Genomic DNA, 26093 nt, shown 5'->3' with positions numbered 1-26093 from the left:
TAGCAGTAACCATAATAAAAGGTACTGCTATGGTAATTAATAACCTGTCGCTGTTGGAATCCAAATGAAGTCCAAGCAATGTGTTCTGAAGATACGTTTCTTCTAAGCAGGAATTGAAGTTATAGCTCTTCCCAGTGGGGCAGTCAAAGAGAAGTTTTTTTAAAACCTGAAGACAAGCTCTGCTATTAATGACTTCCAGTTATCACAAGCAGTTGGAGAAGCCATCAAAAGATTTCTAGCAAAAATGCTGTAAGTGTTTTGCCTTGGCTGACTAGAATCTTAGAATGCCTGGAAGCATCATAGGTAAGAGCATTTAATGAATTTCCTTAAAATAAAAATGAAGGTCAGAGATTTAGAGACACCATCATAAGAACCAGTGTTGAATCAAGAAGAGGATTCTATCCAGGTGTTACCCAATAATTTATTTTCCCTAAAAACCATAAAATACAAGAATACTGTAAAATGGTTTAATGTTTAAATTCTTAGTTTATAAGGTTATAGCTTACAGAAAAATTAGATCCCAAGGATAGCATTTTATCCATGTTACAATACTAATATACATGCTTATTAGGGAATGTTAATGGAAATTTAAAACAACCCATTTATGTTGATGTGTTAATAGCAACACAAATAATTATGGACATCTAAGAAACTATTTAGTTTTTAAGTTCAAGAAAGCAGTAGATAAAATTACTACTACTTGTAATGTGCAGTTAATTTCCACATTAGTTACAGATGTACCTTACCTAATGGTCAATTTCACAGGCTCAGGTGACCCATTGACATTGACCAGGAACTCTTCTTGGAAGTGCCCCAGGATAGCAGAATTGAAGGAAATCTGAATAGCTTGGACTCCACTTGGTTCGATGATGCCTTCTTTGGGACTGAAAACAAAACAGGCTCCCAAAGCTGTAGTTGGAGGCACCACATTGAAGAGGGCATCAATGCTGCCTTTGTTGGATAATACAGTCTACAACAATAGAAAAGAACAAATGAAAAGGTAAACAATGGAACTCTTTCCAAGCCCAGAACTGATCTATTTTCATATAATCATATGGCTATACTGATTAATGCAAATTAACACAGAGAAGGTAGCAGGAATTAGAAAAAAGAAAAGCTCTAGAGGCGAAAGTGAACAGTCTGAAGTTTTGCATATTGGAAGACAGGAATCCCAAGCCAGAAACTTCTGTATTTTTAGACTCCTCTTTAAAATGAAGTTAGTTATATATATTATACTCATGCTATAAAGATGGATTATAATCACATTTCCTGATAAAGAGCCTTAGATGCCTTTTTTTTTTTTTTTTTACTAAAAAGTAACTGAGGGAGGGTTGGTATTTCCTTTATCCAAATTACATGGATTCTCTTTTTTTGTGCTATTAGATTTTCCTATTAGGATTCTTTTATCTCAAACTGTTGGATGGATCATTGTTATGGATCATCAATTATTTTACTACAGAAATGTTTATTCTTATCTGCTGGTGTTCTGGAGGTATGTTATTGCCCATATTTGTTTGCACAATAGCTTTGCATATGAACGTAAAGAGCTCCTGTCTTTGTATGTGTATCTAAAGAGCTCATTCAGAGCAACCTAAATTCATCTGGCTTCAGTCTTTCATTCTGTCTCCATCTCTCACACCTCCTGCGCATGGATCTGCACTATAGCCACACTGCTCTCTATTCCTGCATTTTCAAAAACACCACATCTATTTCTCGCCAATGCTGTCCTTATACTTGAATGGGTGAATAGCCTGTTCTCTATTTTATGAGTAACTGCCCTCAGATTAAGGCACTGGAGGACAAAGAGCACAGGACATCATAAAGAAACATTCAGAAAGGTAGCAGAAAATTGTGGGGCATTTCGGGAACTGGGAAGCTGAGGAGGGAGAATTTCCAGAAGGGGTCAAATGTGGACAGAGGTCAGGGAGAATAAGTCCTGAGAAATGGCAAACGAGTTTTACTTTTTAATTAGAGATCATCCCTAACCTTGAAGAAGAAAGCAATTCTAACAGAGTATGATTGCAGAAGCCACAGTGCAATGTTTTGGGAGTGGATGGATGCCGAGACAATAGTGGTTGACTATTGTAAATTCTTCTTTTGAGAAAATGAGTGGTGGAAAATGAGGGATTGTGGTGGCAAAGCTGTGGGGAAGATGATGAAGGAGACTGAGTGTATTTGTATTAAATGAGATGCTGTATACCCAGAGTCTGACTCAGTGCCTGGGAAGAAGAAGACACTAAAGTTTGTTGTTGCTGCTGCTGTAATAGAAAGGGATGAGGTAATTCAGACCAAGGTGTCTGGGTGGATGTGAAGGAGAATTGGTTCATGGGCTCAGGTTGTCTCCTGAAAAGCAGGGAAGAGAGAATCAGGAGAATATATGGCTAGAAATGGTCAGGGGTCCTTGTAGGAAAGACCACTTCTGCTGAGAGAAGAGGAACAATGTATCACAACAGACATGTAAATAATTGCTGCTTGATATTTTATTAGTCTTTGTTGTTTATTTCCCATCTCCTGTACTCTGTTTTAAATTTACTGGTAGTAGGAATCATGCCTCATCCTTCATTCCATTTATTTATTTATTTATTTTGCATGGGCAGGCACTGGGAATCAAACCCAAGTCTCCAGCATGGCAGGTGAGACATCTGCCTGCTGAGCCACCTTCAATCCTTTTAAAGAGACCATGTAGCAAAGTAATTATGACCATGGATTCTGAAGCCAAGCTACCTGGGTTCAAATCCTACTGTGCCACTGACTTATCAGCTGTGTGTCTTTGGACAACTTATTCAGCTTCACTGTGCCCCAGTTTTCCCATTTGTAAAATGGGGATAATGCTACTATTTACTTCTCATATCTCTTTGACAATTAAATTAATTAATTAATATAATTTTAGAACAGTACCTGGCAAACAGAGCTAATAAATGATAGCGACTGATGTCTATAGCCCCAGTGCCAAGCAAACTGGGTTTCAACCTTCCCTATGCTTAAGCAATACCATATATTAGAGGCAACCCATGAATTTGGTCTTGAAGGATCCTGTTCTCCTTTCTGAGCAGATGCATGTCAGGTCTCAGAAGAACAACTTGACATATAAAATGGAGTCTGTGACCTTCTCAGCTTCTCTCTCACAGCAGCCTCCCTGACAGGACCTGATGTGGTGGCATGATAGGTGGGCATGGACGTGCCAACACCCCAGACCAGAAGCAAGACCACATAAGCATTGGGTCATGGCCTGCTGCAGCTCGATAATGCCCAGCAATGCCTGCAGCTCACATCGTCCCCACCCCTTTCTAGCCTTTAAAAATCTAGCCCTCAGTAAGACAGCCAGAGCCATCTCTTTCTCTGCATTGGCTCTCACTCTGTCGCTCTGTTCAATAAATCCATGTGGCGTTGACTCGCTGTTATGCGTGGATTCCTTAACGACCCCTTGCTCAACAATGCACAGATTGTCTTTTTTTTTTTTTTTTTTTGGTTAATAGCTGTATTTTACTCAGATTTCTATATGAGGTCAGGGTCCTACATTTCAATAATTTATCATTATTCTCACCCTGACAATGGTGCATCTACTTTCGTATACAGAATCCAGTGGATAGTGTGAGACAAAATCTAGATTACTGATAATATTCTTACCCTTCAGTTCCAACTCCTTGGAGAGGAGAAAATTTATAATAGAACTTCACCTCTCATTTGTTTCCTTCTTAATTACACTGAGGACTAATGTACACTCTTGGGAATTATGGCTTATTCTTTATGTATCTGCTAAGCTCAGCAGTGACTAAGGGCAATAGCTAGTTATTCAAATTTATCTCAAGTAGGTAATGTAATAAATTGAAAGAGAAATGCAATGAGGCATTACATTAAATACGCAGATAGTACAAAATACTCCCATAAGAAGCACTTTACCATGTCCTTCTCTGCCACTGCGGAGCTCTTAAAACTGTTCAGTATGATGCATTACCTCATTTTACACTTATTTAGCTTGCTGTGGTGTTCTTTACTGTTAAAACCTGGGAGGGTAGAAAGTGGTGGCATCAAGTACACTTCTGAAAATTTGCAATACATTTTTATTATGTGCAGGGAAAATCTATCCTTTTTAGGTCAGAATAAAGGTCCTTTTCTGATATGCCTTCCATAGGTACAATCTTTAAGGTATAAGGAAAATTCACACTGAATAAATTACAGTCAGAATAGCAGTTTAATAAGAACCTTTAGACCATTATCTTTTCTTCTCCCTCAGTGAACCTTCTTGCAAAATGCAGTACAGGACAATGTGGCCTAGTTGCTATACACTTATCATTTTATGGCAGCCATGTGTCTGATTTCATCATTAAATTAGTGCTTATTCCATTGTGCTATAACCATCTACAAATTTACTGATTTCCACATTTCAGTAATGCTTATTTGATTTCCAAAACAAATTTATTTCCAGCACAACTTTTCAATATAGGAAGTTAAGAATCTGTGTAAATTTATTAGGAAGGGTAAGGTACCCCAAATAGCCAAAAACATCTTGAAAAAGAACAAAGTTGGAGAACTCACACTTCCTGATTTTAGAACTTGCTACAAAGCTACAACGGCTAAACCAGCATGGTACTGGCATGAACATAGACATATCGATCAATGGAATCAAACTGAGAGTTCAGAAAAAGACCCTCATATCTATGGCCAATTAATTTTTGACAAGACTGTCAAGTCCACTCAATTTGGAAACAACAGTCTCTTCAACAAATGGTGCTGGGAGAACTGGACGTTCATATGCCAAAGAATGAAGGAGGACCCCTATTTCACACCACATAAAAACTTAACTCAAAATGGATCAAAGTCCTAAGTATAAGAACCCAAACTATAAAGCTCCTAGAAGAAAATGTAGGGAAGCATCTTCAGGATCTTATATTAGGCAATGATTTCTTAGACTTATACCCAAAGCATGAGCATCAAAACAAAAAATAGATAAATGGGACCTCATCAAACTTAAAAACTTTTATGTATCAAAGGACCTCAGCAGTGGAGAAAATATTTGGAAACAAGTTATCCATTAAGGATTTAATATTCAGAATATATAGAAATCCTACAACTCAATAGTACAAAGACAAACTACCCCATTTTAAAATGGGCAAAAGACTTGAGAACTTCTGGGGAAGATAGAGTAGGGAGCTGCAGCTCACTCTTCCTCCAAAAACAGCTAGTGGACAGACAGAAAACTGTCTCAAACAACTGTTCTGGTGCTTTGGAGGCCAGGGCAGCATTGCACAGTCTCCAGGGAAGATCAGGATGAAGAGACTGAGACACTGCAGTAAAAACTGAGTAAAGCATTCAGTAGAGACTCCTGGTGCCCGTCCCCTACTCTTGAGGCTAGCCACCAAGGTCCAGTTACTGGCTGGCTACCCTGAACAGAGAGGGGCATGGAAGCCCTCTCCCCCAAAACAGGGGAGGCACACTGCCGAGTACTGATCACGACTTTTGTTCAGCACATTCGGATTGCTGGGTGCTGGCTTTGAGCTATAGTTTTAGCCCACCCCTGACAAGGAATACTGACTACAGTTTCAACCCCAACCCCAATAGGGGAAAAGGGTTGAAGTTCAAAAAGGGTGGAAGTTCAAAGATGCAGGTCACTCTTGAGGCTGTTGGAAAAAATAGGTGAAGAGTACCATCTGCTGGGCAGGTCAGGAAAGTATAGCTTTGGGGAGCCATCAAAGAGGCTTTTCAGCATCTTTCCTGACCCTCTCTCCAGGGCTCTTTGGAACTAGTCTGTGCCTCCTTCATGGGTCCCTGGCTGTATTTTGGCTGGGAAATACTAACTTGGGAAAGCATCTCTGGGCTGACACTCCTCCCAGAATTTTCCCTCCAGGCAAAAGCAGCTAGAGACACTGAAAGGAGAGTAAAAAAAAAATCATAGAGGTGAATAATAACAAACAGAATAGATCAAGATTCTTGGAGAAGGAACAAGGGAAAGGAAGTTTTCTCCTGCGGATGAGACAATTGCACAAATGGTTCAATCTTAAAAACTTTACCACATACCCAGGGGAAGAATCAGATGAAAAAGAGCTGAAAATATCTGATCAATTAAACATGGCAATTCTAATGATCTACAATCAGTTGAATCAAGTGTCAAAGAAGGGCCTTAGCACAAAACCAATAAGCAATAAAACCTTAGGTAAGAAAGAGAAATGACCTTCAGGATTAATTCATTAAAATGTCTATATATAACCAAAAAAATTACAAGTCATATTAAGAAACAGGAAGGTATGGCCCAGTCAAGGGAATATATTAAAACTTCAGAGAAGACACAGAATTTGGAACAACTTACCTAAGAAGTTCAAACAAACCTCTTAAACTAATTCAAGTTGAAGGAAAATATGGCTAAAGAGATAAATTAGAAGAAGTCTTCAGGAAGATTTGAATAGACATTTCTCCAAAGAGGACATTTAAATGGCTAAAAAGCACATGAAAAGATGCTCAACATCATTAGCTGTTAGAGAAATGCAAATCAAAACCACAATGAGATACCATTTCATACCTATTAGAATGGCTACTGTTATAAAAAATCAGAAAATTACAAATATTGGAGAAGATGTGAAGAAACAGGAACACTCATTCATTGCTGGTGAGAATGTAAAATGTAGGTGCTGTGGAAGACATTTGGCAGTTCCTTAGAAAGTTAAGTATAGAATTACTATATAACTCTCTACTAGGAGTATACCCAAAGGAATTGAAAGCGGGGACTTGAACAGATATTTTCACACTGATGTTCATAATGGCATTTAAAATTACCAAAAAATGAAAGCAACCCAAGTGTCTATCAATCAACGAATGTATAAGCAAAATGTGGTATATACATACAATGGAATATTAGTTAGCATTTAAAAAAGGAATGGAGTTCTGGTTGAAATGACAACTTGCATGAACTTCGAAGACATTATGTTGCATGAAATAAGCCATACAGAAAAAGGACAAATATTGTATGATTTCACTGATATGAAATAATTAGAATAAGCAAACTCATAGTTAGAATCTAGAATAAAGGTAACCAGGAACTGAGTTGGAGGTAGGGCACAGGGAATTAATGCTTACTTTATACAGAATTTCTATTTGGGTTGATTGTAAAATTTTGGAAATGGATGGTGGTGATGGTGGCACAACATTGTGGGTGTAATCAATAGCACTGAATTATAGATGTTAATGTAGTTAAAAGGGGAAATTTCAGGTCATATATTACTAGAATAAAAATTTAAAGATAAAACATAGGAATGTACAACACAGTGAACCCTATTGTAAATGATGGACTGTATAGTTAACAGTACAATTATAAAACTTCTTTCATGAACTATAACAAATGTACCACACTAATGCAAGGTGTTATTAATAGGGTGTTATATTGGAAAAAAATTACACCCTAATATAAACTATGGACTATAGTTAATACTACAATCATAATATTGTTTCATCATTTGTAATAAAGGTGCCACACTAATGCAGAGTATTAATAATGGGGGTGGGTTTATGGGGATGCTGTATTTTTTCATCATTTTTCTGTAAACCTAAAATATACAAATGAAAAAAAAAATAGAATCTCTGTGGCAATGTTTCATGCTGTACAAGTGAAATATAGACTGCCCCCCCCCCCCACCGCCCCATGATTCCATCTCTGCATGACATTAACGTCTCTAACTTCCATCTTTGCTGCACTAAGGCCCTGGCCACCCTAGTGACTTGGAGATGAACGACACTATATCGGTAGCTCTCACAGCACTAACACTATGCTTATTATACATTGTTGATGGTATTAACTGCTCTCTGACTCAGATTTCTCATTTATAAAATAGACATAATATGACCTACCTTTCAAGTTGTAGCAAGGATTAGAAATTATACATACACACAGATACAAACATGGTAACTTGCACCCATTTGTCGCTTATTAACTAATTGCTTTTATTATTACCTCTATAAAGGTAGAAATGCACACAATGTAGGAAACTTTCTAAAATAGATTTTCAATGGGTACAGTTTGATGAACAGTGCTCTAGATAAAAAACTTAGTGATGAAGTAACATTGAGGTAACTGAACCTGAAGAAACCATGCGTACATCTTTTAAAAGGATCATTTTCTACATTTCTGAAAAGATAAATCAAGTAGGTATCTTCCAGAAACCAGAATAACTGTTTCAAAACATAGAATGAAGATCAGTGTATTCAGAGAAAATTCTAAAATGTTGAAACAGCCACCCTCATTTGGAAATTCTGGAAAATGCAAAAGGTTCTCTACCTTCTGACCTATAGGATTTATAATGTCGGTGAACAGGCACTACCTGGATGGGGGGATGACTTTCTGTCTTCCCCTCTGCAACTTGCAAAATGATGAAGACAAAACACTTAGATAATGGCTTTGATGCCTTTTAGCTTTTGGTAAAGTTGGAAGGAGCTGTGGAGGATAGAAAAGGTTGCTCCTCCAACAAAGCTAGGAAAAAAAGAGGAAGACTCAGAGCATTTTTAATGTTTAGAGTTAGTATGTGCAATGGCAAATGGATGTGATTATACAAGTTTTATATAAAATAAAAACAATCACAAAATAAAACTTAAAAAAGCAAAAGTGCCATTTAAGTCCAGATTAACAATTCTAGTGTTTACCTCATAACAATGAACAGATCCAACGAAAACTTTCCCAATATCCAGCAATTCAAAGTTGAAATGAGTATTAGGTCCCATTCCTTCCCCTTTGATTCGGAGCGGCAGACGGATCTCTCGGCCTAAAAACAATCCAGACATTATTATCCAAAATGGTGCTATATGATAACTTGTTACCAATGAAAATAATCAAGATTATTGTACCAACTCCCTGCACTATACTGAGGGAACCACAGTTTAATGCTGAAGATTTATCTTATCTTTATGAAACAGGAATAATCTTAGTTTCTCATATTTAGGGAACAGTTTATATTGCAGTTCAGGCTGACAATCTGGCAGAAAAAGAAAGTGTTAGCCTAATTCATTCTTAAGTTGCTTAAAATGAAAGTAATTTTTATAAATCAGAGAAGGTAATGACCAATTGATGTCTCTCATAAAATAAGAGCTACGTGATGCACAGCTCCAAGAAGAGTTATACACAATTATCCTTCCCTGATTTAGGAAGATCCAGGGTGTTAAGGGATCTGAATTCAGGAGCTTTGGCTGACCCTTTGCAGTTTATTCCATACTGTGCAGGTTTGAAAGGAAGTATGCCCCCTAGAAAATCCATGTTTTAATCAAAATGCCATTTCATAAAGGTAGAATAATCCCTATTCAAAACTGTATGTTTGAAACTGTAATCAGATCATCTCCCTGGATGATGTGATTTAGACAAGAGTGGTTGTTAAATTGGATTAGGTGATGACATGTCTCCACCCATTTGGGTGGGTCTTGATTGGTTTACTGGAGTCCTATAAAAGAGGAAAAAGTTTGGAGAATGGAGAGTCAGAGAGAGCAAAGAAGAACGACATAGCCATGAGAAGCAGAGAGATCACAACCATCGACCTTTGGAGATGAAGAAGGAAAACGCCTCCCAGGGAGCTTCATGAAACAGGAAGCCAGGAGAAGAAGCTAGCAGATGACTCCATGCTCACTGTGTGCCCTTCGAGATGAGAGAGGAACACTGACTGTGTTCACTATGTTCCCTTCCAGATGAGAGAGAAACCCTGTGTTCGCCATATGCCTTCCTGGATGAGAGAGCAACCCTGAACTCCATCGGCCTTCTTGAACCAAGGTATCTTTCCCTGGATGCCTTTGATTGGACATACGTATAGACGGAAATTTTCTCGGCCTTAGAACTGTAAACTAGCAACTTATTAAATTCCCCTTTTTAAAAGCCATTCCGTTTCTGGTATATTGCATTCTGACAGCTAGCAAACTAGAACATATACATAGGAAATGGAATCCACTTAACAGTATCCATTACATCACATCCATGATGGACCCAGTATCGGCACAGAGCACACAGCCTTTGAGGTATTGACGGATTTTGTTTTCTTTTACTTTTTCTAAATGGAAATATCTCCATTTGATAATACCTGGTCGTTATAGAAAGTATAAAAATGTGGAAATTCCACCATCCAAAGATAGCCACTGTTAATATTCTGGTCCTATCCTTCCTATACTTAACCATATCAAAACACTATTAATGTAAAGGAGAGCATATGCTATATATTAGTCTGTAAACTGCTTTTTTTTTTACTTAACAATACATCTGAAACATCTTTTCATAAATGCATCTACATAACTACCTTGTCCTTCTTAACAGTTGCATGGATGACTGTGGGGAGGTAAGTATTTTTTAATCAGTCTATTTGGACATTTAAGTAGTTTCTAACTTTTCACAATAAACTGCAATGTAATAAATGTCCTTGAACACATATCAATTTTCCTATATTTTCTTTAAGCATTTTGAAGATATCTTTCTATTGTTTCTTATCTTCCAATGTTTCTGTTGAGAAGTTAGCTCATACTTTGTCTTATAGCTCATTCGAAGTAACATTTATTTTCTTCTGGCTGTTATTTTTAAGATTCCTTTTGGTCTTCTGTTTTCAGCAATTTTACTGAGATGCTCCCAGGTGGTTGTGCTGATCCTCCTTGGGGCTTCTAGAACTTCTTGGATCTGTAAATTAATGTCTCTCATCAGTTTTGGAAATTTTTAAATAATCATCTCTTCAAATATTTTTCTTCTCTTCTTCTGGGACTCCAATAGTATGTTAGGCCTTTTTGCCATATTTCAATCAACTTATGTTCTTTTCTGTACTCTTTCATGCTTTGGTGTGGATTCCATTTTCTTTTGATTTATCTCACTTCAAGTTTATAAAATCTAACTCTGAGTATCTGGTTGGCTGTTAAATTCATCCGCTGAGTTCTTAATTTGTTATTATAACTTTTCAGTTCTAAAATTTTCATTAATTTTTAAAAGAGTTTCCAGGCTACTGGAAATTCTTAGTCTTGTCTTTTGTTAAGAAAATTTAAGAATATATGTCTGATAATTCTATTATCTGTCTCCCCTTATCACTTTCCTCCATTATTTTAGAGTTCTAATATATTGGCAATTACGTGCTCCCCTTGGTCAAGAGAAAAATATTTTGATAAGGCTCAAACTCAGAATAGCAATGAAAGAGAACTGTAAATTCTCTATATGCAAATTTCTTGTCTTTTGATATTCTATTAGATTGTCTTATGTGCCCATATGCTTGGTTATTTTTGATGGAGGGTTGATCAGTGTATATAAAAAAATTGTAGAGATAATTTGAAGCCCGAGGACATTATCGTCCTCAAGCATGGGGTTGGAGACTAGAGGGAATTAGCCCTCCCAGATCACTTAATGTAGCTTTTCTCATTTAAGATTCCATGAGAGAAGTAAGTTTTGTAGTAAATCATTTGAGTGAATATTTTCTCATTTCTTCCAAGAAGGCTATGCAGCCAGTTCCAATCTAGGTACAAAAGAGAGGTATTAATTCCTCATATACAACAGATGCCTTAGAACATTAGGGATCAGTCATCTCCTGGAACCTTAGCGGAGAAGAGCTGTCTTAATGTATTCAGTGATTGTAAAAATGATTCAAAGTTGAGCTTCAGTCCTTGTGAGGCTGGTCCATACCTAGTCCCCACTTTACTGGGTCCCACCCTAAAGCCTGGGGGATTACTAAGGCCTGTCTTCTTGGGTCCCTGAAGTCCTATATTTTCTTTCCTACCCCTACCCCTACCCCTACTTAACTGTTCAGCCTCTCTACAGTCTTTATTAAAAAGGCAGGGTTTTTAGGGTAGAGTGGCCCCCAAAGCCTGGTTGTCTTGGTTTACTTATTCTGGTTCTAGGCCCTAAAATACTTTACTTTCCCCATAGCTCTCTGTTACTGTCAAAGCAGATTTTAAATTATGTATATATTCTAGCTTTTCTAGTTGTTCTTAGAGACAGCTCCAAGTTATCAAGTCCACCATTATGGGAAGTTGAATTGTCAGAACAAAGGGATGCACACTTGACATTTGATAGCTATAGCCATACTGTCCCCCAGACTAGGTGCACTAAAAACATACACTTACACATTTAAGCGTATGCATTTAAGGGTTCCTGGATCCTTATATTTTTCCCAGGAGTGAGCATATAACAACTTTTAAAAATCTTTGAATGTTTTATAAGTTTTCCTTAAATTTCTACCATTTAAATTTCAAATTCTTTAAGGAAAAAGGATATATTTATTTTGCATATAGTATTTTGATTTACTGAAAATACTTTTGATGCTTTACTAAATGTAATTGTCAGCATTACAGCAAATACACTTTGACTATGCAAATGTTATTTCTAATTTATTGTCATCATTATAATGCATTGTGACATTTTATGTTCCATTGTCTTCTATTGCTATTTAGCTTTTGTATTTTTAGTGCTTTCTCTCCGTGACTGTTCTTTTAAAGACAGGAACACGTCTCTGTGTCTCATCTAGTAGTCTGCAACACAGTGAACAAACAGTAGGCAAGACACTACTTAGATTATAAGAAACAGAGAAATTCTATCAATGTTTGAGGTAGCTGATTTATTCAAAGCATTTCCCCAGTCCATCTGATTGTTAGAAAAGAGTTCCACTAAAGATCAGATATTGGTGATGATAATATTCTAGAACAGAAATAAAACTTTCAGGGACCCAAATCTCATTATCTTCCTCCATTAATTTAGATCTCTGATCTACTGGCAATATCTTCATTCTTGGTCAAGACGAAAGTATTTTGATAGAGATCCAACTTTCAGAATAGCAAAGAAAGAGAATTGCAAATGTTTCATGGAATGAATTGCAATACTATTTATAATTGTCAGGCCTAAAGCTTTCCCCATCTGTTACCTTGACTGCCTTCCTTTTTTAAAAACTGGAGAACCGGGTTGTAATAAAGCAGTAAGCCAATGTTTCTTTGGGAATTATTAACTGCAAAGGAGTTTGTCTTATTGTAGCTACCCCCATCACCTAGGAGAGAATGGGACTACAAAGTAACAATTAGCCTTGTATTTGAAAGAATTTTGTGTAAATTTTAGGGTCACATTACAAATGATACTTTTCACAATATATTCTAAGTAGGAATTTTTCTTTTCCTGACAAAAGGCAGCAAGAGGAACAAGCATGAAGGAACTAGTAAGCTCTAAGGACAGAGTCTTTGTTAGAACAGTAAAATATTTTAAGAAATAATGCGATTTCTTATCTGTAGCTACAGAGGTCCTGTTTAACAAATCAGAAACAGGAGACCTATTATGTAACAACTTTAATGGCTCTGAAATCCCTGAATGCAATAGATTTTATTGCATTAAGTTCCAGAAAACGCAAACCATAGACTTTCAAACACTTGCCATCTAAGATATCTTGGACATCCAATATTATACTTGTGTACCTATTCTGAACAGTAAGACAAAAAGAAAGCTAAAAAACAAAACAAAACAAAACAAAAAACCCAGTAAAATTAGAAGACAAAACCAACATTACTTACAGATTTTAGGACTGTTTATTTGGAAAATGCAAAATATCTAGAAGTAAAATTTTTAAGTTAGTAAGATAGTTCAGTAAGGTTGATGTCTACCAAATCAATATATATAAAAATCACTGCATTTCTATACCCAGCAAGAACCAGAAAAATTTACTTTTCGAGATACTGTTTATAATAGCACAAATACATAAAGTACCTGGAAATGAATACAACAAAATATACTTAAATCCTTCAAGGATCAAACTGTAAAAATATATTGAAAAACATTGACAAAGATCTAGATAAATGGAAATGTTCCAGGCTACGTACTTGAATAGGAGGACTCAATAATGTCATAAAGATGTTATTTACCCCCCAATTAATCTATATCTATTAATCAATGGACAATGAAACAGAATGTCAGCATGTGGAATTTGGTGGGGCTGATTCTAAAATTTAAATGTGAAGTCTAAGGCCAAGAACAGCTAATATATTCCTAAAAAAAGAATAAAGTGAAAGGATTTGCCCTTTCAGATACCAAAATGTATTATAAAACTATAATAATAAGATAATATATTACTGGGGAAATAAAGAGAAAAAAGACTAAGGAAACAAAATAGAGAACTAAGAATAGATGCACACATATATGTCAATTTGATTTATGACAAGGCAGGTGTTGAAGATCAAAGAGGAAAGATGGACTATAGAGTACAAGGAGTTAAAACAACTAGACATTCATATAGAGTTGGCTGTAGGCTGAACATTGGCCCCCAAAGATATTCTTGTCCTAATCCCAGGAAACTGTGGGTATTATCTTATGTGGCAAAGGGTGATTACCTATATGGCAAAATATTTGATTAAATTAAGCATCTTGAAATGGGAAGACTATCCTGGATTATCCAGGCCTACATGTAATCACAAGTGTCCTTACAAGGGGAGACAGAGAGTTGTTTGATGCAGAACAGGAAAAAGCAACATGCTGATGGAAGCAGAGATTATAGTGTTGCAGCCACTGCAAAAGAAAACTGGCAGCCTTAAAAGCTGGAAGAGACAAGGAATGGATTTTCCTCTGGAGCCTCCAAAAGAAATCAGTCTTACTAGCACCTTGTCTTTAGTCCAGAGAAACTGAGTTTAGGCTCCTGACCTTCAGAACCGTAAGAGAATAAATGTCTGCTGTTTCAAGCCACCAAGGTAATGGTCACTTGTTACAACAGCCATAGAAACTAAATGCAGGGCCCTTACCTTCCACTTTACACAAAAATCAATTTAAATTGGATCAAAGACTTAAACAGGATGGCAAATTATAAAATTTCTTCAAGACAAAAAATATCTTTATTAAGATAGGGTAGAGAAAGGGATCTTAATACAAACTCTGAAAAATACAAAAGATAGTGAAATTTGATCACATTAAAATTAAGAAATCTTGTCTACTAAAAATACCATTACAAGAGTGAAAAGACAAGAGACAAAGTTGGAAGAGATATTTGCAGTATATAGAAAAAACAAAGAGTTAGTATTCAGAACATATCAAGAATCCTATCAATTAAAAAGCAAAGGTAACACAACGGAAAAATAAGCAAAGGGCAAAGATGAATTTCACAGAAGATGAAACACAAATGGCCAGTCAACACAAGAAGCTATTTTTGTTAGTAATTTCAGAAATGTAAATCAAAACCACTGTGAGATACTATTTCACACCCAACAGAGGGGCAAAAGTTAAAACAGTGATCAACACTAAGAGTAGTCAGGGTTAAGAAGCAAAGTTATGGACACTTATCTCCTGCAGATAGGAGAAAAAATTGGTGCAATCTGTATGGAGAAGTTTGATTACCTAGTAAACCTTAGTATGCACATCCTATATGTTCCAGCAACTCACTCCTAGGGACATATCCTAGAAAACCGGGCACTGTGTGCCTGGACACATGTTCAAGAATATTCATAGCAGCACTGTTCTTAAAAGCATGATATATTAAGCTCGAAATGACACGTGTCCATCAGCAGTGAAATGAACAGATAGATTTTTGTATATTCAAACAGTAGAACATAATATGTGTTAACTATAGCTACATGCATGGTATGAACAAATTCAGAGAAACAAATACAGTATGATAACTTTATGTAAAGTTTAAAACACGTAAAAATAAATTATATATGGTTATGAGATGTAGCCACATCTGACATCATGTATAAAGCAAATCAAGGAAATGATTAGCTGATTGACACAAAATTTAGAATGAATAGTTACCTCTAAGCAGATGATAGAGGGAAAGAGATAAAGCATTTAAAGTACTGGTAAAAGTCCTACTTCTTAGGGTGGGTTATGGGCTTACAGTTGTTTGTTTTTCTGTTATTCTTTATGCCTTGCCCAACAGTATTTTTTTTGTGTAATTTCAATATTTAATAAAAAAAACTCTCTCAAATGCTAACTAAGGCAATTCATTGTATGTATGCACAAAATTGTTCAATGTACAAGTATCTCTTGAACTATCAGAATTTTTACATTCAAGAATAATATGACCTAAATTGTTTCACCTAAATTCATTATCTATATTAAAACCATATTATCTGTATGCATGTGCCCGCAAAACCACTCACGTTTTGCTTGAGTCCCAGTGGTACAATGTAAGGTATGCTACAGTAAGACCTCAGTTGTTCTGAGAGATTGGTCTCACACTTTCTTTATTTAAAACATAGACATTATCAGTTTATATTCTCACATTTTTCCTGAGGGTTTAGTCCTTCATGGCTCCTATAGTTTGCTTCTGCCAGGAATCTAGAGCAACTACCAAATGGGACCACTTCAGATAGTACTTTTAGAATCTTTAACATATTACTTCATTGTTTATATTACACTTTCTGTTCAGAGCAGTGTAGAAAAAAATGTTATTTTCCAGTATTGTATAATATCTTGATATTCTACAAACTAATATACCCATTAATAAGTTTATTAAGCATTAAATGGATAATTTGGGTGCTTTAAACACTTTGTATTATACATAGATCCTTGATGCATTGTTACGTCAATATTTTTAAAAATAGAGAAATTGATGGGACATTTGCATGGACAGGAAGCATGACTTTTTTTTCCCACTTAAAATAATGGACTATGGATTCCACCAGTCCACAGGAACCACTTCTTTATAGGACAGGGCATAGGACTTGTCACAGCCTTGGATTCAAATCTTGGCTTCAGAAACCCTGTAGGCTTCTGTAGGTCTCTAAACACTGAGCTTTAATCTTCTTATCTGTAAAATAAAGATAATGATTCCAGTCTAATTTACTGAGCTATTAGGAGGCTTAAACAAGATTAAGAAGATTCGTGAAAGTTGTTTTTATATACAAATGTATTCATATATATATGTGTGCATAAATTACTTACAGCTGTTTTTGAACCACAATACCCAGAGCAGACATTAATCTGATAAGCCATTTAAAATAATATTTATCCATGTTGTTGTATGATCAATTGTTAATTCCTTTTTGTTGAATAGTGTTTCATCATATAAATTTATCACAATGTGTTTATTCATTCACCTGTTGATGGATACTGGGTCTTTCCCAATTTTTGACAATCACATATAAAGAATGCTATGAACAATCACATATAAGTCTGGGTATAAATATATGTTTTCTTTTCTCTTGAGTAAATACCTAGGAGTGGAATGGCTGGGTCATATGGGAGGCATAGGTTTAACTTCTAAAGAAACTGCTAAACATGTTTTCCAAAATAGTTGACCCATTTCACATTTCCATTAGCAATGGGTGAGAGTTCCAGTTTCTTCATATCTTTGGCAACGTTTGTTATGGAAAAGCTTTTCAGCTTGCCCATTATAAGTGTGTAATGGTATCTCATTATGGTTTTAATTTGCATTTCTTAATAACTAATGATATCAACATCTTTACATATGTTTATTTGACATCCATATATCATGGTAAAAAATCCATTTTAATTGGGATCTATTATTATTACTATTATTATTATTTTATATACTCTGAATACAAGCCCATTATCAATATGTGATTTACAAATACATTTCCTAGTCTGCAGCTTGTGTTTTTCATTATCTTTACCATGTCTTTAAAAGAGCAGCAGTTTTTAATTTTGATGAAGTTCAGTTTACCCAGTGTTCTTTTATGGATCATGCTTTTGGTATATCTAAGAAATATTTGCCCAACACAAGATAATAAAGATTATGTTTTCTCCTAGAAATGTTATAGTTTTAGGTCTTATATTAAAGTTTATGAACAATTTGAATTAATTTTTATATGTTGTGTGAGGTCTGGGTCTAAGATAATTTTTTCTAGTAAATGCATTTAATGATGTAAATCCCCCCTAATCATTTCATTCCACAAATACAGAAAGACAGAAGATATGGTCTTATTCTTATTTGGGGATGGGGAACTGAATTGAGATCCCTACATAAAACCTAGAACCTGGAAAGGCCACCTCTTTACAAACAGGGAACAACAACAGCAACAAAATCTCTCCCTTTTGTCTAAGAAAGTAACAAAGAAACTTGTCCTTAACCCACCACTCTGAATAGGGTGAAAGGCTCCTATGAGAAATTTAAATCCCATTTATATGTTAGGGCTCCAAATTTACACTATCTGATAGGTGAAAGAATCATAAACTGAGAAAATAATAATCCTAGGGCTCTTGGTAGAAGAAATAAAGAAGTACTCTGTAGGAGTCCTTCTACAACTCAGTAACCACTGTAAAGATGGGTTCACAATACTAACATTTAAAACCACCTGAAGAAACAACCCAGTATGAGGAAAATCACTGGCTAGCAGAAATGGATGAATTAGCACCCCAAGAATTTGAGACAAGAGAATTCCATTAAAGAAATGCTAACATAGAATTCATAAAATCCTTAAAAAGTTAAGTGAGGAAATATAAACCTTAATGAAGGAAAAACATGAAAATATTCAAACTATATAGAATTTCTAGAAATGAAAAACCGTATCAATGAAACTAAAAACTGAATACATGAGTGCTTCAAAGATTAGACATAGCTGAAGAAAGAATTAGTCTTTGGAAGAAAGATCTTAGAAAAATACCCAGAATGCCCCATAGACAAGGAGACTGGAAACATAAAAGAGAGGCTAGCATACATGGTGATTCCATATGTGTGTGTGTGAATTTCCAGATGAAGAAAATTGAGAGAATGAGAGAAAAGAAACACTGACAAAATCATTGCCAATATGATGTAACATGTACCATAATATATTCTCAGTAACATATGCACAAGTTTTGGGGATTATGATGTGAACAACTTTGGGAGACTATTACTCTGCCTACCACAGTTTGTATTACATAGATTTCCACATCTATGTTATATTTCACAACAAAAAAATTAAAAATTAAATGAGGCATATAAGTACAAAGGATTCCTATACAACCATGAAAAATAATGAGGCTTTTTATTCCTGCTAAGGAATGATCTCCAAGAAATATTAAAATGCAGTATTGCAAGACAGGAGGGTCCAAGATGGTGGCTTAGTGAGGTGTGAAATTTAGTTCATCCTCCAGAGCAGCTAGTAAATAGCCAGGAACAGTACAGAACAACTGCTGGGGCCACATCACTGACAGGACACACAGCGTACACCAGTATGGACAAGCTGGCTTGGCTGCATTCCCACCCAGAACCGTGAGTCCCCCAAGCCAAGGAGGCCAGCGCCCCTCCCCCAGAGGCTGCTTTGCAGAGGGGAAAGGAAAGAGATTTTACTAACAGCAAAGGGCTGGGCTCAACCAAGCTCCAATTGTGGAATTAATTAACAAATTCTGACTACTAAAAATAGGCCCCTAGCTCAGCTGAACCTCCAGTAAAAACTGAGGTTGCTGTTTTTTTGCCCTGGCGCAAAGTGGGCAGGGCTGATGGAAAAAACAAACAAACAAACAAAGAGAGGTTTTCTCAGATCAGAAGGGTGTGGGTCCTGAAGGAAAGGAGGGGGCACATAGGACCTGGAGATACATAGAGCAACGTACCTACTTAAGCTCTTTTTTTTTTTTTATATGGGCAGGCACCAGGAATCGAACACGGGTCCTTGGGCATGGTAGGCAAGCACTCTTACCTGCTGAGCCACTGTGGCCCGCCCCCTACTTAAGCTCTTAATTGGCAAACCCAAGAAATGGGGGTCCTATGCTGAAAAGGATTTTTTTTTCTTTTCTTTTTTGTGGCTGTGTTTCTATAGGTTGACTATGCTTTGGACACAACTGCAAGGCTTCTCAGGCTCCAACTGCCCCAGGCAAGGGTGGAATTAAACTTGTCTGAGAGTCAAAGAGGCTGGTTAGGCAAAAGGAAGTAATTCCCTGGAAGCTGTGCCTTCCTCAGAGAGGGGTGGAGCCCAGCTCAAGTGCATTCCCTCCCTCAAGGAATTCAGACCCGAGGGTCAGGAAAACTGAAGTGATTAAAGCCAGCAGACAAACACTCCTCTGCCTCAACCACAGCCCCAGCAGGGAGGGTCAGCTGAAGTTAAAGGTACCATATTACTTTATGCTGATGGGACCTGCAGGCAGACAAGCACCACATACTGGGCAGGATAGGAAAAACACAGAGTTTACAGGCTTCATAGGAAAGTCTTTCAACCTGCTGGGTCTCATTCTCAGGGAAAACTGATGCAAGTGACTCCTTCCTCCTGAGAGAGGCCTGTCTGGTCTGGAAAATCTGATTGGAGTCTATAATACCTAAGTAGACCCTGCTAAGGACAAAAAAAGACACTATATAGGCAGGGCAAGAAACAAGAAAACAAGAACTGAAAAATTCTGATCTGTTAAAATGTAAACTAGAGGTCTACAATAAGCTCAACTGAATGTCAAAGAACAGATAAACAGCAAAATCATCCAGCAAGAAAATCCTAGGTAAAAAAGTGAAAAAAATTTCCAGAATAAACTAATTAAGGAAATTAAATGTCTAGATGCCAGTGAAAAATAATGAATCACACTAAGAAAATTGAAGATGTGGCTCAGTCAAAGCAACAAACCAACAATTCAAATGAGATACAGATGTTGAAACAATTAATTCAGGATGTTTGAACAGACATGGAAAATCTCATCAAAAATCAAATTAATGAATTGAGGGAGGATATAAAGAAGGCAAGGCACAAACAAAAAGAAGAAGTCGAAAATCTGAAAAAAACAAATCACAGAACTTACGGGAATGAAAGGCACAGTAAAAGAGATGAAAAATCAATGGAAACCTACATTAGATTTCAAGAGGCAGAAGATAGGATTAGTGAACTGGAGGACAGGACATCTGAAATCCATCAAGCAAAAGAAACTATAGGGAAAAGAATGGAAAAATATGAGCAGAGATTCAGGGAATTGGATGACAACATGAAGCACATGAATATACATGTTGTGGGTGTCCCAGGAGGAGAAGAGATGTGTAAAGGAGGAGAAAACCTAATGGAGGAAATTATCACTGAAAATTTCTCAATTCATACAAAAGACTTCAAATTACAGATCCAAGAAGTTGCAGCATACGCCAAACAGAACAGATCCAAATAGATGTAATCTAAGACACTTACTAATCAGAATATCAGATATCAAAGAGAAAGAAACAATTTTGAAATCAGCAAGAGAAAAGGAATCCATTACATACAAGGGTAGCACAATGAGGCTACGTGTAGATTTCTAGCAGAAACCATGGAGGTGAGAAGACAATGGCATGATATATTTAAAATACTGAAAGAGAAAAACTGCCAACCAAGAATTCTATATCCATCAAAACTGTCCTTCAAAAATGAGGGGGAAATTACAAAATTTTCAGACAAAAAATCACTGAAAGAACTTGTGACCAAGAGATGGACCTGCAAGAAATACCAAAGGGAGCACCACAGACAGACAGGAAAAGACAGGAAAGAGAGGTGTGGAGAAGAGTGTAGAAATGAAGGCCATCAGTAAAGGTAAAAAGAAGACAATTAGATGTGATATATAAAATCCAAAAGGGAAAATGGTTGAAGAAAGTACTGCCCTTGCAGTAACAACACTAAATGTTAATGGATTAAACTCCCCAATTAAAAGACATAGACTGGCAGAATGGATTAAAAAACAGGATCCTTCTATATGCTGTCTACAGGAAACACATCTTAGACCCAAAGATAAACATAGGTTGAAAGCGAAAGGTTGGGAAAAGATATTTCATGCAAATAACAACCAGAAAATAGCAGGAGTGGCTATACTAATATCCAACAAATTAGACTTCAAATGTAAAACAGTTAAAAGAGACAAAGAAGGACACTATGTATTAATAAAAGGAACAATTCAACAAGAAAACATACCAATCATAAATATTTATGCACCAAGTCAAAGTGCTCCAAAATACATGAGGCAAACACTGGAAACACTGAAAAGAGAAACAGACATATCTACTATAATAGTTGGAGACGTCAATTCCCCACTCACATCAATGGGCAGAACATCTAGACAGAGGAACAATAAAGAAACAGAGAATATGAATAATACAATAAACAAACTAGACTTAACAGACATTTATAGAACATTACACCTCACAACAGCAGGATGCACCTTTTTCTCAAGTGCTCATGGATCTTTCTCAAGGATAGACCATATCCTGGGTCACAAAGCAAGTCTTAATAAATTTAAAAGGATTGAAATCATACAAAACACTTTCTCAGCTCATAAAGGAGAGAAGTTGGAAATCAATAACAAGCAGAGGGCCAGAAAATTCACAAATATATGAAGGTGCAACAGCACACTTCTTAAACAACCAGAGGGTCAAGGAAGAAATTACAAGAGAAATCAGTAAATGTCTTGAGGCAAATGAAAATGAAAACACAACATATCAAAATTTATGGGATGCAGCAAAGGGAGTGCTAAGAGGGAAATTTATTGCCCTAAATGCCTATATAAAAAAAAGAAGAGGGCGGGCCGCGGTGGCTCAGCGGGCAAGAGTGCTTGCCTGCCATGCCGGAGGACCCCGGTTCGATTCCCGGCCCCAGCCCATGTAAAAAACAAACAAACAAACAAAATATAATAAAATAAGAAAATGTTTAAAGATGTCTCCCTTTCTTCCTCCCTTCCTTCCTTCTATCCTTCCTTCCTTCTCTGTCTTTAAAAAAAAAAAAAAAAAAAAGAAGAGCAAAAATCAAAGAATTAACTGTTCACTTGGAAGAACCAGAGAAAGAACAGCAAACTAACCCTAAAGCAACCAAAAGGGAAGAAATAACAAAGATTAGAGCAGAATAAATGAAACTGAGAATATGAAAACAGTCAAGAAAATCAACAAAGCCAGAAGCTTGTTCTACGAGAAAATCAATACAATTGATGGACCCTTAGCAAGGTTGACAAAAAGAAGGAGAGAGAGGATGCAAATAAATAAAATAAAAAATGAAAGGGGAGACATAACCACTGACCCCGCAGAAATAAAGGATGTAATGAGAGGATACGATGAACAACTTTATGCTAATAAAACTAGGCAATGTAGATCAAATGGAAAACTTCCTAGAAAGGCGTGAACAATGAACATTACTCAAGAAGAAATAGATGACCTCAACAAACACAAGTAACAAGTAAACAAACACAAGTAAAACAAGTAACAAGTAACAAACACAAGTAAAAAAATTAAATTAGTCATTAAGAAGCTCCCCCAAAAGGAAAGTCCAGAACCAGATGGCTTCACATATGAATTCTACCAAGCATTCAAGAAAGAATTAGCACCAATTCTGCTCAAACTCTTCAAAAAAACTGAAGAGGAGGGAAGGCTACCTAACTCATTCTTTGAAGCCAACATCACCCTCATACCAAAGACAGAAAAAGATACTACAAGAAAAGAAAATTACAGGCCAATCTCTCTAATGAATATAGATGCAAAATTCTCAACAAAATTCTTGCAAATCGAACCGAGAAGCACATTAAAAGAATTATACACCATGGTCAAGTAGGATTCATCCCAGGTATGCAAGGATGGTTTGATGTAAGAAAATCAATTAACATAACACACCATATCAACAAATCAGAGCAGAAAAACCACATGATCATCTCAATTGATACAGAAAAGGCATTTGACAAAATTCAACATCCTTTCTTGTTGAAAACGCTTCAAAGGATAGGAATAGAAGGGAACTTCCTCAACATGATAAAGGGAATATATGAAAACCTGCAGCTAACATCATCCTCAATGGGGAAAACTGAAAACTTTCCCCCTAAGATCAGGAGCAAGACAAGGATGTCCACTGACATCATTGTTATTCACCACTGTGCTGGAAGTTCTAGCCAGAGCAATTAGACAAGAAAAAGAAATACAAGACATCAAAATTTGAAAGGAAGAAGTAAAACTCTCACTGTTTACAGGTGATATGATACCGTATGTCAAAATCCTGAAAAATCCACAGCAAAACTACTACAGCTAATAAATGAGTACAGCAAAGTGGCAGGTTACAAGGTCAACACTCAAAAATCTTAGTGTTTCTATATGCTAGCAACGAGCAATCTGAGGGGGAAATCAAGAAAAAAATTCCATTTATAATTGCAGCTAAAAGAATAAAATATTTAGGAATTAATTTAATTAAGGATACTAAAGACCTAGACAAAGAAAACTATGAGAAATTGCTAAAAGAAATCACAGAAAACCTAAATGAATGGAAGGGCATATTGTGTTCATGGACTGGAAGACTAAATATAATTAAGATGTCAATTCTATCTAAATTGATTTATAGATTCAATGCAGTACCAATTAAAATCCCAAAAGCTTACTTTTCAGAAATAGAAAAACCAATAACCAAATTTATCTGGAACGGCAGGGTGCCCCAAAGCTAAAGATATCCTGAGAAAGAAAAATGAAGTTGGAAATCTCACACTATCTGACTTGAAGGCATATTACAGAGATACAATGGTCAAAACAGCATAGTACTGGCATAAAGATAGATATACTGACTGTGCTGGTCTGATTCTGTGGTGGACCCCAGAAAAGCCATGCCCTTTGATCCTCATTCAATATTGCTCAGTGGGAGCATTTTGATTGGTTCCATGAATATGTGACCCACCCAATTGTGGGTGTTAACTTTTAATTAGATGATTTCCATGGAGGTGTGTCTCCATCCACTGAAGGTGGAGTTGCTTGCTGGAATCCTTTAAATTTTGGAGAGAGTTCCTTTTTGGTAGAGCCATGTGAAAGCCAGCAGACATCACCATGATAACCATGTGCCCTTACAGCTGAGAGAAACTAGAATACTGACTAATGGAATTGAATAGAGTGTTCAGATATGGACCTTCCCATCTATGGACAATTGATCTCTGATAAGGTAATCAAGCCAACTCACCCTGGACAGAACAGTCTCTTCAATAAATGGTGCCTGGAGAACTGGATATCCACATATAAAAGAATGAAAGAGGATCCATATATCACACCCCATACAAAAATTAACTCAAAATAGATCAAAGATCGAAACATTAGATATAAGACCATTAAACTTTCAGAAGAAAATGTAGGGAAATATTCTATAGGGGTGATTTCCTAGATTTTTTTTTATTAATTAAAGAAAAAAAAAGAAATTAACCCAACATTTAGAAATCATTCCATTCTACATATGCAATCAGTAATTCTTAACATCATCACATAGATGCATGCTCATGATTTCTTGGTATATTTGCATCGATTTAGAAGAAGAACTAGCAAAACAACACAAAAAGATATAGAATGTTAATATAGAGAAAAAAATAAAAATAATAATAATAGCACAAAAAAAAAGACAAACAAACAAACAGACAGACAAAAAAAACCCTATAGCTCAGATGCAGCTTCATTCAGTATTTTAACATGATTACTTTACAATTAGGTATTATTGTGCTGTCCATTTTTGAGTTTTTGTATCTAGTCCTGTTGCACAGTCTGTATCCCTTCAGCTCCAATTACCCATTATCTTACCCTATTTCTAACTCCTGCTGGATTCTGTTACCAATGACATAGTCCGAGTTTATTCTCGAGTGTCGGTTCACATCAGTGGGACCATACAGTATTTGTCCTTTAGTTTTTGGCTAGACTCACTCAGCATAATGTTCTCTAGGTCCATCCATGTTATTACATGCTTCATAAGTTTATTCTGTCTTAAAGCTGCATAATATTCCATTGTATGTATATACCACAGTTTGTTTAGCCACTTGTCTGTTGATGGACATTTTGGCTGTTTCCATCTCTTTGCAATTGTAAATAACGCTGCTATAAACATTGGTGTGCAAATGTCCGTTTCTGTCTTTGCCCTTAAGTCCTTTGAGTAGATACCCAGCAATGATATTGCTGGGTCGTATGGCAATTCTATATTCAGCTTTTTGAGGAACTGTCAAACTGCCTTCCACAGTGGTTGCACCATTTGACATTCCCACCAACAGTGGATAAGTGTGCCTCTTTCTCCGCATCCTCTCCAGCACTTGTCATTTTCTGTTTTGTTGATAATGGCCATTCTGGTGGGTGTGAGATGATATCGCATTGTGGTTTTGATTTGCATTTCTCTAATGGCCAGGGACATTGAGCATCTCTTCATGTGCCTCTTGGCCATCCTTTCCTCTTCTGGTAGGTGTCTGTTCAAGTCTTTTTCCCATTTTGTAATTGGGTTGGCTGTCTTTTTGTTGTTGAGTTGGACAATCTCTTTATAAATTCTGGATACTAGACCTTTATCTGATA

The 26093-nt window shown here is 36.3% G+C and overlaps 1 protein-coding gene across 10 annotated transcripts in view; it reads right to left on the bottom strand.

Annotated features, from left to right (window-relative positions):
- The window catches only part of HYDIN (HYDIN axonemal central pair apparatus protein), a 511177-nt gene that overhangs the window by 275367 nt on the left and 209717 nt on the right, over positions 1–26093 (bottom strand). For all 10 annotated transcript variants that reach the window (XM_077132967.1, XM_077132969.1, XM_077132970.1 and 7 more), the window contains 2 exons: positions 8626–8744; positions 747–970 (listed from right to left, as the gene is read on the bottom strand). In XM_077132967.1, coding sequence (XP_076989082.1) covers positions 747–970; positions 8626–8744 — 343 coding nt within the window. The remainder of the gene's footprint in view (positions 1–746; positions 971–8625; positions 8745–26093) is intronic.

The sequence above is a fragment of the Tamandua tetradactyla genome, chromosome 16, assembly GCF_023851605.1.
Source record: "Tamandua tetradactyla isolate mTamTet1 chromosome 16, mTamTet1.pri, whole genome shotgun sequence".
NCBI lineage: Eukaryota > Metazoa > Chordata > Mammalia > Pilosa > Myrmecophagidae > Tamandua > Tamandua tetradactyla.
This window is presented reverse-complemented; position numbering and strand designations above follow the sequence as displayed.